Source organism: Microcaecilia unicolor, chromosome 1 (genome assembly GCF_901765095.1).
Source record: "Microcaecilia unicolor chromosome 1, aMicUni1.1, whole genome shotgun sequence".
NCBI lineage: Eukaryota > Metazoa > Chordata > Amphibia > Gymnophiona > Siphonopidae > Microcaecilia > Microcaecilia unicolor.
The window spans coordinates 213,147,850-213,162,098 of record NC_044031.1 but is presented as its reverse complement, the minus strand read 5'-3'; the positions used below and the strand labels follow the sequence as shown (position 1 = coordinate 213,162,098).

Here is a 14,249-nt window from a genome sequence, read left to right as displayed (position 1 = left end):
GGCACCCTTCTTTTCTCCTGACTATGCTTCCTGCTCTTACATATAGCCTGTCTGTTTGTAAGGTTACGTTCTCTTCTCTGCCACTTATTTAAATATATTCCTTTTTAATTTTGATAGTCTCTTGGCTACTATTTTCAGTTGTTTTATTAAATTTGTACTTGTTCTAGCAGTTGTTATCACACCCTTTTAATTTACAATTTATTTTGGGATAATGTTATACTCTTAATTAATGCTTAAGGTTTGTTATTTATTTTCCTATTTGAAATTTGCTTAGACGCTATATGGATTATATAACTGCACTTCCTCGCTTGCGTTGTGGTTTTCGTCCTCCGAGTGCAGTAATGACTTATATTCTAAATGTGTCCGGATGTATATTTCCACATCCTGAGAACGACAATCGCAGTTACATAGAAGTATTATGGACTATATAGCAGCATTTCTTTGTTTTTACCTTAATAGATATGCATATAAAATATGTTTTCCCTTTTCTGTTGAGAAGATGATGGCTGCGTACCATGAGAATACAGCATTGCTTTACTTCTTCAGTTAGTTCCTGTTGATTCCTTATAACCCAACCCACCTTTTCTTTCCTTCTAATGCTGCAGCTGTTCTGTTTGTCATCATTTAGACATATTATTTCAGTCACTGGTTAGTATGTATGTTTTATGCTGTATCATTGGAAGTTCTTAATGTAAGAATCACATGTTTTAATTTGTTCTTTTTCCCTTTTACCTGTTTAGTCACAAAAGCTTCCTGCCATCGCATTGGGGTTTATTTTGTTTATTATGGTCCTTTTCTGAGTGTATGGATATTAACTTGTCATATTTACACCACTGTGTCCCGTTTCACAATTTATTATAATATATGCTTCTCTTATATTTTCCTGTTTGGATGCGACTTCCAACCAAAAGCAATTAATATGTATTTAACTTTATTCCATTTATTCTAGGGATATAGCTCTACACTACACATGTTATAATGCCTTTCTTGCCTTTTGTTGAAATCGGTTTTTCCTTTCACTGGATTAGATTTCTGAGGTTCTTTCTAGGAACACGTCATATTTCTTATTTGCTTTTTCCTTTTTCTCTTTATTTCTTAATTTTTTATTTATTTAATTTCCTTCTACTAGTGTCATGCAATTAACTTTGATACTGATGTCTGGGACTCACATCCATCGAGGGTGCCCCTTCGATGGATGACAGTATCTCATTTATTAGATTTTGGGCAGACTTCCATTCCATTTTCGGAGTGGCCTGCAGTTTCGGCATTATTGCCCATATAGGGGTTACCTGTATAGATGATCGCTGTGGCAATATAGGGACGCCTAAGACATTAGTTGAGATTGTATACAGGCTGACTCGGGCATTCAATATTTTTGGATGGTTAGCTTTTACACGAGAAGTTTCCTAACTTTCCAATGTTGTAGTTTGGTTATTCGTATACGAGAAGTTCCCTAACCACAAATTTCTGTTGTACACGAGAAGTTCTCAAACTACAGGTCCTTTGGGGTGATTAGTCGCACACGAGAAGTTCAATCGTACACGAGAAGTTCTCTAATCAGCGGAAACTCATTGGACCGCTGCTCTTCGACTCATGACACCTTATCCGCTGGTTTCTTGAGTCCTTTTTGGGAGTGTTTGCAATGTCCCCTTTTGGGGGCTCTGCCATGTATACGGGATAGTTCCTGGTAGGCTAGGAAACCGGGTTTCCTTTACGCCTTTAAAAGCACACTCTGGGGAGTAGTATTTATTAATTTGGGATAGAGTAGTATAAATATATAATAGCTGACACTAATCATCTTTTACTCTATTTTCTTACACTTTTCATCTTTGTGACTTTCAATTGTCTGTATATTTAACCTGCGGCAAAAGCATAGGGCTTTCCGCCAATTGGTAATTTATGTTCTAGGTTCCGTTACTGGGACGCTCTTGAAGACACGTGAGTATAAAGGTATTTTCGATACGCATGATGCATGTTTTCCTTTGAATGATCTTCTTTTGCACCCTTTTTATTTATGTATATATATATTCATAGAGGTACCTATTATAATTCTTTGAACTAGGATCCAATTGGGAATTTAATTTGCCATTTTTACACTGCACACCTCCACCTATGTGGATTGTTTTCCCCCTACTCCTAAATCCATTATGTCCACTCAGTCCTCCACTAGCCCCCTGGAAAGAGTTCTCAACTTTTTCCCTGCTGATAAAAAAGAACTTTCCCGTTTATGTCAGACCTGGCACACCGTTTGGTCCGCTAAAGACCCAGGACTAGAATGGCCAACAAAGGGTTCATTTGATCAGGGTAAGCTCCAAGCTTTGATCTGCTACAATGAATCCAACAAAACCGGAAAATCTAGGGATAAGCATTTAGCTGCTATTAATAAATTCATACTTATTGCACAAAACCAGAATGACAGAGCCCTAGCGAGGTCTAATTGCGATCAAGCCCCTTGCCAAGAGGCAATAACACCTACGGCCCCTCCACCCTATGATGCTGCTGCCGCTGCAGGTACTACCAAACTCCTACCATGTGCAGTAGGATATACCCCGATACCCCCAGGATATTGTGATAAAATTCAGCTACAGATTTCTCAGGGATCTCAGACTCAGACCCCCTCATCTCAAGGATCACAGACAGTAATACCCTTGCTGCCTGCGGTACCTCCCGCTCCTATCAGATTTGACCCACCTACTACCGTGCATATTGCTGGTGTAGTTGATCTATCTCTTCCCTCATCACAAAAAGACCCAATTCCAATATCTCAGGGGTCAGTACAAACCCAGACGCCCTTAACCCCTTCAACAATCCCAGTAGCCACAACCACCGCCCAATTGCCCACTATTACTGCTGCTCCAACGATGCAAGGCACTACCCAGGCGCTAGCGCCACCCCCGCCTCATGTATATCGTACTATCGGAGGCCATGAGATTGAGATACCCCCACCCATTGTTGAACAATATCCTTGTGTCCCGAACCCATTGGTTCCGGTCACCGTCCAGCATCCTGCTATCAGTCAAATTGACGTAGCTGCCCAGACCTCCACCTACCCTAGTCTAAGATCAGGATTGACTTCGCACATGACCACCCAAACAACTACCTACCCACATATGGAGCACACAACCCAAACATTACCTCCACCACAACATTTTGACTCCCATGTCCAAACTGATTCCTTGCCAACTGAATCCCTACAGTACCCTATCCTGTCCCAATTACGACAGATGGGTCTCATTCCATGTAGTCCTGCTACACAAGCACGGGCTATTTGTCAGGAACTCCATGATCGGGGTTTCCTTAAAGCACCCCCTGTTCCAGTGACCTCTTCTATGCCTATTCTAGAACCTGAGTGTTCTACTCCTCCTAGCTGGGATCAATTAGGTGCACGCCCCAAGAGTAAAATTCCCCAATTAGCGGAGGATCTAGCTCTTCTCCGCCGTCCTCTCATACTTCCAGCTAAACCAGGTACTGGGGATCTACCAAAAGTGGTATCTTCCCCATTAGAAGAAGCATGGGAAGTTTTAAAACAACAACTTCCAATTAAAACTGATTTGATGGATATTCGAAATGAGCCTCCCCCAGTGCTAAGTTTCTCCTCCTTGATGGAAGGAGATTCATCTCACCTTGATTTACCCAAAGATCTGCCTAAGACCCTTCCCCTGGACACCCCGATTCCTTCAGGTGCAGGCTGTCCACCGCCACCTGGCCTCACACTGGCCAGTATGGGAGATGACCTCGCATTCGTTTCAGAAGGACTTCGTTCCCTACGTAAGTCCATGTCAACACTCCCTGACACTATTGCATCTGCTACTCCTTGCCTCACTGATCCTCCTGTTTTGTATTTTACAAGTGTTCCCACTCCTATTAGTAGCTCGGTCTATATTGTCCCCAATCGTACAAGTACTTTTGAGGATAATATTACCTTGTTTGATTTACGACCCACCCCTCCTCCTTATTCTTTGGTTCATACTACTGACACTCCTCCTCCCACGAATACTACTGTAGTTACGCCACACATCACCGTCCCAGTCACTCGTCCTCATAGACAGCTCAACACGCCTAACTGACCATCCATATATGTCCCAGATTTTTCCAGACACCCCGCCTTCTCCACCAGATTCTCCCCCACCGTCGCCTTTAAATTTAAGTGCACACTTGATCCCCGAACCCCCAGAATATCTAAGAGAATTACTTCATCCTCATTGGGACCCTGCTCCAGAAGACGATCCCAATTGGGACCCCTTCACCCGATACCACATACTGTGTGAGCCTTTGTTTGACAGTTGGACATTAGGTCCTAGCCGTACGGTTATACACACTCAGGTACTGTTTGGAGGCACCTTCGGCTTACACCTTGAACAAACAGACGACCTCCTAATAAGACCACAGACTGGTGACGTCGTAGATTTTTGGGTAATTACATACACCGTATTGGGCACTGCTGAGATTCCTATCCTGTTCATCAGAGAGGTTGGATTGGAACCCTTGGAAATATATGGTCTTTTCGAAATCCCAGATCCTACTGAAAGAGGGGCTATTAGAATTTACCCCCCATACTCATACATCTCTCGCTAAAACACTAGGGATGTCACCTACCAACATGAAGTGCTTAGCCCTCCTGTTATGTGTGCTCACCACACCCATGCTACCTGGAACACAGTACCTAGCAAATTCTCTACCCCAATTTACACCCACTTATGAAATAACATTACCCACTACTAAGGACACAACCACAATCACCCTTGATGTGTGTGCATACACAATGTGTGGGGAACAACCTGTGCAGCAATATTTGTCTGCTTATGAAGTATACCTGTGTCCCTTCCCCAATTGCGGAAGTTGGGCTCAGGTATGGTGGTACACAGGTTCATGGGTTCCCTACTCCGGTATTGAGAGCCCAGATCTCAAAAAGAGTATTTCCATCATGAAATTGCGAGTCACTGGCCTTTGCCATATGACCAAATGTAATCAAGTGGCTATCACTTTCAGAGGAGTAACGATTGTTACATACAGAACCTATTCCATAGGAATAGATGCCACAGGTAGAGACCCTATTGGAAAATTCAAAATTGTTCCCCCAGCCCAACCTACAGCGACCAATCCCTTGGTACCAACAAAGATCCCAGAAATAAAAATTCCTTACCAGATAGTACCAATTAATAATGCTAAAGATTTGGTGGCACTGGAAACAGGATTTGGAGAGACAAACTTATGGCTTGAATGGGCACATTATACTACAAAGAGTTTGAACGTCTCTAATTGTTATTTTTGTTCCCATGCCAGAGCAGAACCAACAGTAGTTCCTTTCCCTTTAGATCTCCACAATGATCCAGATGGATTTTGGTGTATGTTGCAGTTATTGCAGGTTAAAGACGACATAAATCAGTCTTGTCAACATCTTGACGAGCACCACCCCTACTTACCCCCACGGATGAGGGTTCCACCTGCATTCAGGGTTCCACATCCTGCTACCAAATATCATACATGTCTGGAGCGCCATGGGATTAAAAAGACACGGTTTTTAGGTAACTTAACCAATTGTAACACAACCTTAGGAAAGGGGACTCTGCATAACATGAACCTAACTCGGTTCTCACAAGCTAGAGCAGACATATGGTGGTACTGTGGAACTCGTACTATCCTCCATACACTTCCTAACAATTGGACAGGTAGATGTGCCCTAGTCAAATTGGTCATTCCAATTATTATAGCATCCTTGCTTCCCCCTCACAGCAGCTCTTCCTCACGAGTGAAGAGAAATGCAATGCCTGGATCTTTTGATGATCGGGTCTATATAGATGCTATTGGAGTTCCAAGAGGGGTTCCCGATGAGTTCAAAGCCAGAAACCAAATAGCCGCAGGATTTGAATCAGTTTTCTTTTGGTGGGCGACTATCAATAAGAATCTTGACTGGATCAACTATATATATTACAACCAGCAGAGATTTGTGAACTACACTAGGGATGCAGTTCGAGGCATTGCAACACAATTAGATGCCACTAGCCGGATGACGTTGGAAAATAGATTAGTTCTTGACCAACTTCTAGCAGCCGATGGAGGGGTGTGCCACAAGATAGGTACCCAGTGTTGCACCTTTATCCCCAACAATACCGCTCCGGATGGATCGATTACCAGAGCTTTGGAAGGCTTAACCTCACTGTCACAAGAATTGGCAGAAAACTCTGGTGTCGATACATCCTGGACAGGTTGGATGGACAGAGCTTTTGGTACATGGAAGACATTTATCATTTCAGCAGCCACGACTATACTCATAGTGGTAGCAATTTTTGTTTTAGTAGGATGTTGCATAATCCCTTGTGCTAGAGGTTTAGTAGAACGCTTAATTGAAACCGCAATAATGAAAAAAACAACAGCAGGACAATATGCCCTGTATGAGAATCTCCTTCCTAACACCACAGGAGCTAACAAATTGGACTATCTCCCTCTGAGAAGGACCAATCCCTATGCAATTGTTAGAGACACTGGAGAGATGTCTACAACTGTATAATCAGATAATAGCACATAGGGATATAGTATAACCATATAAAGCTTTATAAGTGATAAATTGTGCAAATGTATGCAAATGAATAATTAAGATACAATCAGTATATAACCAACGATTTTTGATTTATAGCAATGTATTTACAATCATATAGATAAGAATAAAATAGAACCTGCATATTAAAAGGTTGAAGAAAAAATATTGTAGTAGTAACTATAAGTTTTAGTAGGATTGGCATAATAGAAGTACTGCCAAGATGATAATTTCACACCGAAAACGAACCACATTGTGCCAGTTGACCTTAAGACTCAGATAATTTTATGGCCTCATAGAATACCTTCTGGAATGGATGGTACCACGGTATGTTAACCCTGGTGTCACCCTATGGGATAGGGTGAAGAGGGGAATGTTAATATATGGCCTAGCTTTGGATCTACCACTGGAATAGTGAGGGCCAAGGCTATGAAGCCTAAAATAACTAAAGTACTGACTAGGCCAAATATCTGTAAAAAGCAGGTCTGAACCATGAGTTCTGACACAAACTGGTACAACTGTCACTTTAAATCAGATGAACAAAATGGAGTCTATTAGTTTTGTATAGAAGGCTACAAAGGTTATACAGAGTTCTTAAGATGGTGTGAAAAGTATGTGAAAACTATTGCAACAGGGAACAGGTGTCTCAGAAATGAGATGTGAAAAAAAGAACTTGTTCCCAAAACATACTGATAAGCCCGCGTGGGAACGTATCATCTCAGAAATTGAGAGCTAGGTTTCCCACCATTGACTTCTATGGAGACTTTGTGTATAAAAGAGGGGACAATCTGCCATAGTTTTGGTATCCGCCCCAACGCTTATCTCAGACGGCGAAGCTCTGTCCGGTTGTACCCAGAATCTATCTGCTGAATGTACCTGATTAAAGTCTGATGCCTGTACTTGTACCAACTTGAAGACTTGTCTTTGGGTAAGAAATAAAATGTATCTATCTATTTAAACCTATCTCTGTCTTTATTCTATCTTCTCTTTACCTTACATTTAGCTTACAAGGCAGATCACATACACTAAGTTTCTGGAGAAACTTAGACAGATTTTTAATAAGCATTATCTGGGAACATAAATGGCCCAGAGTATACCTAGATCCAGGAAGACAGAAAGCAGTAGTTATGGGAATTAGATTTAGATTACAGCCCCTAATGCAAACCCAGAGCAGACCTCCTTGTGATTGGGTGACAATGGAGGTTGGAGAAACCATACAGAACCTGTTAGGTAAAATAGGTATCTTTAGTCCCCCGTGTGATCTGGAGTCAGAAAGAGGTCCAAGAGGGGGAAATTAAAACACTAGTTTTACCAATATTATTTCACTTTATAGCAAATTATTAGCAAATAAAAACAGGGTTTGTATTAAATTAGGGGTTCTCAATCCAGTTCTTGGGACACATCCAATCTAGTTTTTAGCACATCCACTATGAATACGCGTGAGAAATATTTGCATTTAATGAAGGTGGTGCATGCAAATCTCTCTCATGCATAATCATTATGGATATCCTGAAAACCTGACTTGCTGAGTATGTCCTGAGGAATGGGTTGTGAAAAGAGAGCTACAGGTCCGCGGGGATGTATCCAGGTCCTGTGGGGTTCCCGTGGAACCAAACAATTGAACTGACCTATGCTTTCCCTCCCCGCACATACCTGAAGTCACCCTTGTGGTCTAGTGTCTTCCTTCGGGGCAGGAAAGACCCCCACTCTTTCGTGCCCGCTGCTGCTGATCCGTCTCGCTGCCGCCTCTTGTTTAAAATGGCTGCCGAGACTTTGAGCGGTGGCCTCAAAAGACTACTTATTTGACAGCTTTTGAATTTATGTGAATGCTTCCCATATGTAAATATAAATATCATGAAATAAAAACTGAATTTCACTAAAACAGCTTAAAAAACTATTGCTGGTAGAAACGGAACTAATAAAGGCTGTGTTTTGTGCTCATTTTTCTACACTGTTCTGTACAATACAGTAATACATGGCCAAATTTCAGTGAGGATATCCTACTTACTGATGGGTTCATTTTAATCTGCCTTGAGAAGCATGGTGTTACAAAGATTGCAAGTAAAACTTAAACTCTCCTTTCATTGGGCCATATGGAATCACATCTTACCTCATCTCTTTTGAGCATGTTTCAGGGTCAAGTGGTTGTCATAAGTCAAAATAATAAAAATAAACATTTCATGCAGATTTCTTTCGTGGGGGGTGGGGGGGGAGCAAGGTGACTGTGGTGTGACAGGGGCTGGTATGGAGAAATGAGGATGGGTTAGATTCCGGCGGGGACAGGTTGGATTTCTGTCCCCATGCAACTCTCTAGTTGAGAATCCCTGTATTAAATGTATGTTAAAGTGCATATATGCCAATGTAAAATGCGCATGCTAGATAACTTTGAAAAGAAAAGAACTCAGACAACTGAAATGTGTATGATCTGATTAAAGTGACAGATTACATTTAAAAAAAAAATCATCGATTCTATTTAGAATACCCAACTTTAGGTAAAACAATCAAAAATATGAAACTTCATTTTTATTTACTCCATTTATCATTAGTTGGAAAGAAGAATACCAGAACCTGGATGTACAGCCTGCTGTGAACGACAGTTTTATAAAGAAACAAACAAAAAAAGATGAACTTACGTAGTTCTCCTACTTTCAAGATTTCACAAAGCATTTTTGTTAGCTCAATGCTGCTGCGACCAAAAGGACACTCATGTTTGTCTTCTCGGCTACTGTTTTCCAGAACAATCTGCATTGGAAAGTGAACATACAAGACAAATTAATCATTTACAAGGCGTGTATTCAGCATAAGATGAAGGGTTTTTAAAAAAAAAAATTTTTCCTTAGTCTTAATTACCCTTTTTATAAGATTAAAAAAATGAAATATATTAAGATAGACCAAGCTGTCACCATATATTTTGCCTGCATAATAACAAACATTTTGAACTTATCAGATTGATTTTAAAAAGATATGCCTTTGGTGTTGTATTATTAGGATTATTTTCTGGAGGAAAGTGAAGAGGACGCTCATGTATTTAATGACATTTCCCATACATGGAATGCTGAAATGGATGCATGTTGATAATTAACAAAACCTTCACATATTATTTTGAAACAAGTACATCGGCAAGAATAAATACACAACAGTAACAAATAGTTTAAAAGAAAGCTGTAGAAGCATCTGCTACCTGCCAAATATGTTCTCTGCATTGACCACCATTAACTATCAGCAGCTGATAATATAGCTGTAATGAGTAAAAACTGAAGTATAACCATATGTCAAAGAATAATGATTAAATGCATTGTGATGGAAAATATTAAGGATTGCTTTTCAGTCTTGCTTTAATCGATAATACATTTTTAAAAATCTTCTGTCTTTGATCAAAAGTGACTTTCCTTGTATATCTCAAAGAACAGGCTAGAATGTAAGGCATATCTCAAGAACAATGTATGAGATAAGGCATACTCAAGAACAATGTATAAGATAAAGCACATCTCAAGAACAGGTTGGAATGTCTCTGAAGCCAGCTTGCGCAGGAGGGAGGCGGGGTATGCTTGAGGTTCAGGAGATAAGCCACCTGGCCAGTGGTTTGTTTACCTGAACTGAGAGCATATGACTTAAATCTCACGTACATTCCTGGGTAAGTTTTAGCTTAATAAAAAGGGTGCTTTTTGCAGCAGAGCCTTGGGGCTCATTCTGTGGATGGATGCATCGTGCAGAAAAGACTTGTTCCTGGTCATATGGAGACTTTGGGTTTTCACTGCAACAGGCCCCCCAGCTGATGATAAGGGCCTGAAATTCCTGACCAGTGATGTTGTGTGTGTGTGTATCATTCATAGTCAATAGTTTTCTCCATTTATGTTTAACACATTGTAACGTAGTTTTCAATTGAGCTAAGGAGTGTGTACAAAGGAACAGAAACCAATCTCCTTACAAAATCAGTATGCAGAAGTTTAATGTCACTCCTTGGCCTGGAGTGGAGGAGTCGCCTAATGATAAATGCAATGGGCTGAGAACCTGGTTCAATTCCCACTGCAGCTCTGGTGACACCACCATGCAAGTCACTTAACTCTTCACTGCCACAGGCACATAACACTTAAGGGCTGACGCACAGAACTCTGGCACTACTTGGGACAGCGTCCAACCAATACTGCGAGAGCTCAACCGTACAAGATGCAAATGATATGCATGCTGTTTGACTCAAAGCAAGGGGGAGCAACATGCCTGGTGCATGCGAACAAGAGTTTTGCTATAAGCAAAGTTCTTGTACACATGTGTCAGGCAAACCCAGAAGCAAAGCACACATCGGTGTCATTCCGTGTCTTTAAATATAAGCTTTTCAAGTTTTTTTCACCTGAAAAGGAAAAGCTTATATTTAAGCACAGAAAACAGGCGCCAATGTGCGCTTTTAACTTTCGGGTTTGCTCCAATTCACAATGTTCTGTTGTGGATTAGAAATGGGTCATTGGACAGAAAACAGAAGGTAGGGTTAAATGGCTATTTTTCTCAATTGAGGAGGGTGAATAGCGGAGTGCAGCAGGGATCTGTACTGGGACCAGTGATATTTAGCATGTTTATAAATGATCTGCAAATCGGAACAAGTGAGGTACTTAAATCTGCAGATGACACAAAACTATTCAAAGTTGTCAAAACGCATGCAGGAAGACCTTAGGAAACTGGATGACTAGGCATCCAAATGGCAGATGAAATTTAATGTAGACAAATGAAAAGTGATACACATTGAGAAGAAATAATCCAAATCATAGTTATCTAATGCTAGGGTCCACTTTAGGAGTAAGCATTCTAGAAAAAGACCTAGGTGTCATTGTAGATAATACACTGAAATCTTCTGCCCAGTATGCAGCGGTGGCCAAAAAAACCAAACAGGATGCTAGGAATAATTAGGAGAGGGATGCAAAAATAAGGCCAAAAATATTAGAATGCCTCTGTATCGCTCCATGGTGCAACCTCAGCTCCCGTATTGTGTTCAATTCTGGTCACTATATCTCAAAAAATTTATAGCGGAATTAGAAACGATTCAAAAAAGAGTGACCAAAATGATAGACGGAATGGAACTGCTCCCATATGAGGAAAAGCTAAAGAAGTTAGGGCTCTTCAGCTTGGAAAAGATATGCCTAAGGGGAATATGATTGAGGTCTACAAAATCCTGAGTGGAATGGAACGGGTAGAAGTGAATCGGTTCTTCTCTCATTCAAAAAGTACAAAGACCAGGGGACACTCAATGAAACTGCATGGAAATACTTTTAAAACAAATAAGAGGAAATATTTTTTCACTCAAAGCTCTGGAACTCGTTGCCTGAAGATGTGGTAATGGCGGCTAGTGTAGGGTTACCATATATCCGGTTTTACCTGGACATGTCCTCTTTTTGAGGACACCAAAGGACGTCCGGAAAGGTTTTTCCTGCCTGCCTATTTGTCCAGGTTTGCGGGCAAATGGGCAGGCTGGCTGGCACTGCGGGCCTCAGGGTGCCTTCCCCTCCCCTACCGTGCCCTGGTGGCCTCTTCGGGGCAGGAAAGGACCCCTCTCTTTCCTGCACGGCGATGCTGCTGCCTGCTCGCTTTAAAATGGCTGCAGCAACCAAGTGGCGGCCTCGCAAAACTTCCGGGGATCAAGGTGACTGTGTGGAATGGGGGTGGCGTACGTGGCAGAGGGTGGTGGAGTGGGAAGGGGACGTGACAGGGGCAGGTTAGGTAGGGTTGTGCCTGGGTGGGGAGGAGGTGTGGCTATTGGTGTCCTCTTTTTTTTTTTTGTCAAGGCAAATATGGTAACCCTAGTTTAGTGTACCTGGGTTTAAAAAAATGTTTGGACAAGTTCCTGGAGGAAAAGTCCATAGCCTGTTATTGAGATGGACATGGGTGAAGCCACCGCTTGCCCTGGGATTGGTAGCATGGAATGGTGCTACTAACTGTTTCTGCCAGGTACTTATGACCTGGATTGGCCAGTGCTGGAAGCAGGATACTGGGCTGGATGGACCATTGGTCTGACCCAGTATGGCTGTTCTAATATACACACATTAGTTTCTTACTACCAGTGCTTATGGGTTTACATGGGCTTCCATTTGCTTCCGAATTAACCCCCCAACACCAGCTTCAAACTGGTGTTAGATTTTCAGCAGTAAGGGTGGCTTTATTTTATGTGCTGTTCTCTGAGCATTGGGAGAGAATAGGAAATGACTTTGTTAATACCTGTTTGACTAATTTTAAATACTATTTGCGCTAATCTTTGGTACGCACATTGTTTCCATGCTACAGCTCTCTGAACATTCTGCGTGGTGCTAGTCCGGCGCTAATAGTCTCTAGTGCCGGCATTAGGTTCTGAACACCTGCCCATTACATTGTGAGCCCACTAAGTATCTATAAACATAAACAAATATAACAATGGTTTGTTCACCAAAGCAAACTTTACATTTAAAGAACCCTTAGCTGAGGACAACTATGAACTGGAAGTCGTACAAACGTTCTATAAGATCCTGAATGGAATGGAGCAGGTAAACTCAAATCGATTGTTTATTCTTTCAAAAAGTACAAAGACTAGGTGCAGGGAAAGCAGGAAAGAAGTACAAAGACTAGGTGCGGGGGGGGGGGGAGCAGGAAAGAGGAAGTGGGATAACGCATTAATACTGGATGGCGGAAAAAGAGGGAGAGAATACAGTAATGCTGGATGGGAGAAGAAAAAGAGAGATGGGGCAAGCAGGATGGAGAAGAGAGAGACTAGGTAATGCTGAAGGGGGGAAATGTTTGAGATGGGGCAATGAAGATTGGCACAGAGGTGATGAAGGGGAGATTTGGAAGAGTAAATGAAAAGACTGAAGAATAACAGGAAGAGGAATGAAAGGGCCTGGGTAAAGGAAAAATAAGGAAAGCTATAGGTAGAAGCAGTGAAAAGGGGGAGATTGGATAGTAAGAATGAATGAAATCTAAATGGAGAGAGGCAGAAAAATAGAAGAAAGCTAAAAGAGAAGGATCAGTGTCAGAAATGTATGTAGTGGAGGAAGTGAAGAAAACAGGAGAGCGAAGAATAGCAAGCAAACAGGAAACCCTGGAAAGAGAACTAAGAGAAGACAGAAAGCAGTAACCAGATATTGGGACCCACAGGATTAGAAAAAAAAAATGGCCAAACACAGGTAGAGAAAAGAATTTTATTTTTAATTTAGGGTGAAATAGTGTTATAGTGATGTTAGTCCTCTTTAAAGATTAATAAATTAATGTGAAAAAAAAACTAAGGTGATAGTCCAAAATTGGACAAACTCAGTACATTTTTCACTAACTTGATACCTCCCATATCCAGCATTTTTCCTGCCCTCCCCTCCCCCCGAGGTCGCCGCTACCGGTCCCCCCCCCCCCCCCCAGAGTCGCCGCCGCTGCCCCCCTCTACCCAGCCCCTCTCTTTGCTACTGAATTTACATTGCCGAAAACGCAGCAGGGCAGATCAGCTTAGCTGCCGTCAGCCTTCCTTCTCTGCCTGTGTCCCGCCCTCGTGTGATGGAATGTCGGCGAGGGGGGGACACAGGCAGGGAAGGAAGGCCAACGAGAGCTCAGCTGATCTGCCATGCTGCGTTTTCGGCAATTTAAGTTCAATAGCGAAGAGAGGGCCCGGGCCGGGTGGAGGGGGGGCGGCGGAGGCAGCAACTCCGGGTGGGGGGAGCGGTAGCGGCAACCTCGGGGGGAGGGAGCAGTTCCCTCTCTCCCTCCCTCCCCT

General features: G+C 42.1%; 1 protein-coding gene across 3 annotated transcripts in view; it reads right to left on the bottom strand.

The window, feature by feature from the left end:
• ELMO1 (engulfment and cell motility 1) overlaps positions 1 to 14,249 on the bottom strand; it is a 683,834-nt gene that overhangs the window by 303,324 nt on the left and 366,261 nt on the right. For all 3 annotated transcript variants that reach the window (XM_030204026.1, XM_030204017.1, XM_030204035.1), the window contains one exon: positions 9,169 to 9,277. In XM_030204026.1, coding sequence (XP_030059886.1) covers positions 9,169 to 9,277 — 109 coding nt within the window. The remainder of the gene's footprint in view (positions 1 to 9,168; positions 9,278 to 14,249) is intronic.